We start from the raw sequence: 6,000 nt of genomic DNA on the forward strand, positions 1-6,000 counted from the left end.
ACACCCACCCCAGTTTTGGGGCTGCTGGTGCAGCACAGCGAGGATCCCTGCACTCCATCACAGTGTCTCCGTGCCTGAATACAGACAGACTCACTGTGGCACAGAAGCTGCTCCCTACCAGGAGGCACCAAAGCCCCGCCAACCTGTCTGCTGCTTTGATGCAGGATCAAGGATGCATCCCATGGGGATGTGAGACGTTTGGAGCAGCTGCTTTGACGAGCAGACAGATGTAAAAGCACAAGTTTCCCATCCCTATTAGAAGGAACAGGGGCTGGCCAGCCTTGTGCATGCAGCCCAGCCCTGGCAAGCTGCTCCTCCACACCAGGCAGGGCTCACAAAGGCAGAGCAGGAGGGTGCCCGCAGCAGCAGCCTCCTCAAAGCAGCCCTTTTCCTCCAGCCTCCATTGAAGGCTATTGAAGTTAATGAGCATCTTTTTGTAGCCTCCAGCAGGCTAGAGAGCTGGCCGTTCAGTGCAGCAGCCTCCCGCCTCGGTAATAACACAAGTGTGGTGTAGGGAGGAATAATAAAAGCCAATTTTTAGACAGTGATAGAATACAACTAGCTGGTGACCTTGCAGATCCCACCAGCCAGTGCCTACCACTGCCAGAGCCTGCATCTCCAGGCTAACAGGAGCAGACAATCTACTCCTGGACACAGAAGGCTGTGCCTACCACATGGCATTGGCAAAAGCCAGCTCATTGCACACCACAGCTCCTCCACCAAAAGCCTGAGGATTTCAGTAGAGTTAGATCTGAACCAGCAACTTCACTGCATGGTGTAAAGGCTCAGACAGCAAAAGCCACAGGTCAGAAGACTTTCAGGATCACCAAGTCCACCATCAACCAGACCTAAAGAATCCCACCACTAAACCATGTGCACACATCTCTTAGATACCCCCAGGCATGGGGACTCCACCACCTCCCTGAGCAGCCCATTTCAATGCCTAATCATCCCTTCCATGAAGGAATTCATCCTAACATCCAACCTAAACCTCCCCGCTGAGCTTACCCACCAGCACAAAGCTTACGGGCAGCTTCACCACAGGCATGCAGAGCTTTGCTCAGGAGATGGTGATGCTCTGTAGCCCCAGGCTCCTTCGCAACCCATGATCTCCAGCAATGGAAAGAGGATGCAAAGGCTCTCGTCGCTTCAAAAATAATTAATGGAGGGGCTGAGCAGCCACACAGCCATGGTCAGGGCTCCTCTGAGCTGCTGCACAGAGGCCTTGTGCTGCTTGAAAACACTGCACTTCTGGCAACGCAGCCAGCTGTTCTGGTAATCTTGAAAAGCTAAGTTTTGTTCATTTCCAACACATTTGTTTCAAATTAAAACCACAGCTGAAGCCTCAAGGAGTTCTCTGGAAATATCCCATTGCTCCTCCGTCCACATGCCTGATTTCCATCACATCCTCCCATTTCAGAAGATTTATAAAATTGAAGCCGTTGCTTCAAGTTCTCCTGATCTCCGGCTCCTAAAGACACTCCAGATGGATTCAGGGAATCTTCCAGATTGGAGAAGCTCAGGTCCTGTGAAGCCAATGGAACCAGAAGCCCACGACCCCGATGGATGCCTCTGGGTCCCTGGGGTTAAAGTCCCCTCTTCAGACACAAGCAGGCCTTCCTAAATATTCAGCTTTTCCAGAAGGTTCAGCCTCTCACCTGGCCCAAACACAAAATACCAGCAGCCTCGCATTCGATCCCTTTCCCTGCACATCTCAAACGCAGCGTTCCCTTTTCAACATGTCTTTCTCTGGGCTCCTATTTTTCCACTGGAAGATGCAATTCGCACCCATCCAGCTCCTCCGCGGTGAATGACCAACCGTCTTTCAAGCCAAAAGCAATTATCCCCAAATTAACAGGACTCTCAGGGGGATGGCAAGAAGTCCATGCAGCCCCACCACCCTCCCCCCCAGCCAGGCCTTGCAGGGGCTTCCAGTCAAAGCCTTGCAGCTGACTGCAGAACAAAAAAAGAGATGAAAAAACAAAAGAAAGCCTCTGTAAAACATCAGTCCCTGAGGGAAGCAGATGGCTCTGCACCAGCAGGAAGGGGCAGACCCAATATGTGTTCCTAGCAGAGGGGCACAGCCTGTGGGTAAAGGCCCAAGTGCTGAAGAGACACAGTGGGGCTCCAACTGGATGTTCCTCACAGGCAGAGGAAAATTAATCAAAATAGAGCTTGGGCACAGAAACCAAAACCTCAAAGCAAAGCGACTGGGATCTGAGTAACCAAAACCTGGGTGTCTGGGATGGTGGTGGTGTGGCTGAGAGAAGAGCAGGACTCCATATTCCGGACAATAATCCTATACTGGGTGACAAAGCCCCCACTCACACGAGAGGAAATGGCCTAAAAACGAGGATTTCCACAGCCTCTTGCCTGTTCCCAGCAACCACTTTACCTTGCTGCAACATAAATTACAGCTTAATCAGCTCTGAATGCTGGCGATGCTGCCTGGATGCCTCCCCAGATATTAAATGCCTCTCTCGCTGCGCTAACAAGCACATACCTGAGGCCTTCCGAGCCCTTAATTACTCAGCGCCGTTATTTCCAAATCAAAATATATAAGTAAATCAATTAAAAACCTTAATACTTTGGTGCTTCCCCCCCCCCCTTCCCCACTTTGCAAAGGCCTTGAAAGGAATCCACCTGATTACTAAGGAATACGAGCAAATTACAACTGTTTTCCAAAACCACTCTTCTGGATGGACAAAGCTTGCTGCTGTCTCCTACCAAAGGGATGTGGGGATGTCAGAGGCGGCATCCCCAAAAGCAGCAGCCCTAAATCCAGTTCTTCCCCTTGGGGCTGTGGTCTAGATCAGCAGCCTCAGATCCCCATAGCCATAAACCACCAAGATCAGAAAAGCCCTTCATGATCACCAAATCCAACTGTGAACCAGTCCTCCTGAGTCCCATCACTCAACCACACCTCCTAGCACCACGTTCACATACCACAAATTCCTCCAGGGATGGGGACTCCACTTCTCTGGTCAGTCCATCCCAATGTTTGACTACCCTCTCCATTCATAACTTCTCCCAATATCCAATCAAAGCCTCTCCTGGTCCCCTTACAAACCACCATCTCCTCTGACCCAGAGCAACCTGTTACAAACAGATCACAGTCATGGCAATTAGGTCACACCAGGCTGCAGGATTAGTGAGCAAAAGCACAGTTATTTAGAAACATCGAGATTAATTACCAACGAGCCTTAATGGAGCCGAGCTAATTTACTAATTTTGACCTAGTAACTGATCAGTTAAAAGATTAAAATCAATGATCATAGACAACAGCTTTTTTTTTTTTTTTTTTTTTTTTAAATGGGTTGTTTTCTCACAGCAACTCTCAGTTGCACAAAAGGAGACCAACAATCTCCGTTAACCAAATATTATTGTAATTAAATATTCAACAGGGAGGCTCTTCAATTATTCATAGGAGGGACGATGCTCGCTGTCAGCAGGCTGGCGCTTTCCCTCTGGACCTGGCCCAGGGATGCTCGGTGGTACAGCTCTGTGACTGCTGCCCATGCAGCACCCAGGAGCTGGATGCTCAAAGGGAGAGCAGGAACCCATCTACTACCAGGCACCGGTGGTGAGAAAGGGGACAGGTGGCCAGGTTCTGTGCGGCGTTCTGGGGCAGTGCTATTCCCTCAGCAGACAACCAGGAGGGCAATTACATAGGAAATTACAAATGAGCTTTTTCAGCAAAGAGTACAGGGATACTTCAATTGGCTACAGGGAAACTGCAGTATCGTTCAGGCCGTTCATCAAAGCTCTACGAGTCTCAACGTCCAGCGAAATGAAACAGTAATAAATATTAAGCAGAACGAGTTAATCTCCGTTGAACACGTTTTAATACAAAGCACGGGGTCTTTGGCTCTTACAGACACACATCTCATTTTTCTCACCATTTCTCACTACGCGGACTTGCTGGAAGATAAACGGTGACAAGAGATGCCCCAGCAGCAAGCTGTGGCTGGGAGCCACCAGCTCTCATAGCACAAAGACCCGTAGCAGCCCCACCACACCGACTCTGGGTTTCCTGCAGCCCAGGACATGCTGCTCCACACCACTGCTAACAAACACAACTCACTCTGCACGAGCATTCATGCGTGCCAAGCTCGACGGCTCGAGCGTTTGCAGAAAGCGAGCAAGGTCAAATGGAAATGCGCTTTCAGACCCTGATGAATATTTGGGGGAAAGCACTCCCCCGCCCCCTCCCAGCTATTTACTCAGCTCTGCGATTAAGCGACTGCCGTGCTGCTGTGTTCAGAAGAAGCAGAGTGCTGCAGCATCCTCCAGAGGCATCCCGTGAGCCTGGGCTCCTGCCTTCAGCCAGGCAGCAAGTGAGGAGAGAACGAAACAGAAGCGCAGCCTGCGCCCCGTGCCTGCCTTCCAACAGCTCCTCCAGGGCTCCTCTCTGCATTAGCTGCTCCAAGAGCATCTCCAGCAGCCCAGAAATACCGGCGATGGCAGCCTGTTCACAAGCTTTCCCTCTCCAGCAGTGCTCTTCTGATCTCTCCATCACTGCTGGCGCTTGTTTTCTTCTCTCACAGGCCACCAGAGCCTCGTAAGTTATTCAACTTTCAGCAGGCTGCGCTGCGTTCGGGGAAATTGAAATTCAAAGCCTTGATTAAGGCAGGGGAAAAAAAAAAAATAAATGAAGACCTTCACCTTAAGGAGGAGAAACAAGATGGAATTCAGCTGCAGGTGTGGTGCCAGTGCGATGGGTTTGCTGCGGGAAGCAGCAGAGGACCGCCCAGGGACGCCGAAACTTCATCCTCCCCTCGCCTACGTCCCCAAGCCTCGAAGCACGCGGGAAACAGGAAGGCGACCGAGACAAGGAATAATGAGTCAGTGATACCAGCAATTAGTCAAAAAAAGCAGCGCAGGCATCTGCGGGCGAGGGCCCGTTCCCATGACTTAACAAAACGCTCTCCCTTCAGGCTGGTGGATCTGGGTACGCTCCTCGTGCCAGCGCCCAGGTTCTTCCTTTCCATTGGGTTTTCTTTTCCAGATTGTGCAAATTAAAAAGCAGAAGAAGTAAAAAAGAAAAGGGATGGCTCTGGGTAGCGCAGAAATCCAGGACTTGCAACATCTCTGGAGATACGTCCCTGGTTCAGCCCCGGGCACAGCAGCAGGAACAGCCCTGCGGGGGAGCGCTCGCCCCACGCAGCACCGGGCAGAAGCGGTGGAAACCGAAGGACGCGGGCAGCAAACGCGCGCCCCGAGCCAAAGAACGGGAGAGGTAACCGGGGGCTGCGGGAACGGCTCTGGGGCATCACCAACCCGCTGCCAGCGGAGCTACGCCAGCTGCCGACTCGCCAGGGACGGGATGGGTAGGCGAAGCAGCAGCCGCACACAGGGCTCTCTCTGAGCCGCGGACATCTCACAGCACTCCCCGTATCCGAGATGCACGCAGCTCGTCCAGCGCTGCCGTCGCCTTGCGCTGAGCGCGGTCACCCCGGCTCCGGACGGCACGCGAACCGCGGGGCGCGCTGCTCCAAGCCGCAGCGATACCAACCGAGAGCATCGCCAGCGGGTCGCGGAGGAGACACGGCACAGCGCGACGCTCTCCGGGCCGACGTGCAACGCTCCGGCAAGGGCCGACGTTCGCTGCCCGACTAACGCGGAGCTGGGGATGCGGGAGGCGCGGTGCGAACCCGCGGTGTTCAACAGGTGGGGCGGGGATCGGCACCGCATCGCGGCAGCCCCGCGGCCGCTCCTCCTCCCCGAACCGCGACGCACCGGCGCGGCACGGAGCCCCTCCGCGGGACCCGCGGTTCCGAGGGAATCTCCCGGCGGAACCGCCCCCATCCCGAAGCCGCCTCCCGCCCTCGGCCGCTCGGCCCCCGCCTCACCTTCCACGGCGGCCACGGCGGCGGCCAGGCAGAGTAGCACCACCAGATCCGCAGCCATCGCCGCCCCGGGCCGGCGGCCCCCGCCGCGCAGCCTCGGCCTCCCCGGGCACCGCGCGCCGCTCCGCAGGCGTCAGCCGCCGCCGGCGGG

The 6,000-nt window shown here is 54.2% G+C and overlaps 1 protein-coding gene across 1 annotated transcript in view; it reads right to left on the reverse strand.

Moving 5' to 3' along the window:
- Positions 1-5,916, reverse strand: part of EPHB1 (EPH receptor B1) — a 42,139-nt gene extending 36,223 nt beyond the window's left edge. Inside the window, exon 1 of the mRNA XM_042820684.1 lies at positions 5,853-5,916. Within this exon, the coding sequence (XP_042676618.1) occupies positions 5,853-5,910 (58 nt within the window). The 5' untranslated portion in view covers positions 5,911-5,916. The remainder of the gene's footprint in view (positions 1-5,852) is intronic.
- Between the last annotated feature and the right edge of the window lie 84 nt (positions 5,917-6,000).

Source organism: Centrocercus urophasianus, unplaced genomic scaffold, assembly GCF_019232065.1.
Source record: "Centrocercus urophasianus isolate 14NV4802_14NV808 unplaced genomic scaffold, USGS_Curo_1.0 seq_19, whole genome shotgun sequence".
NCBI classification, from domain to species: Eukaryota; Metazoa; Chordata; class Aves; order Galliformes; family Phasianidae; genus Centrocercus; species Centrocercus urophasianus.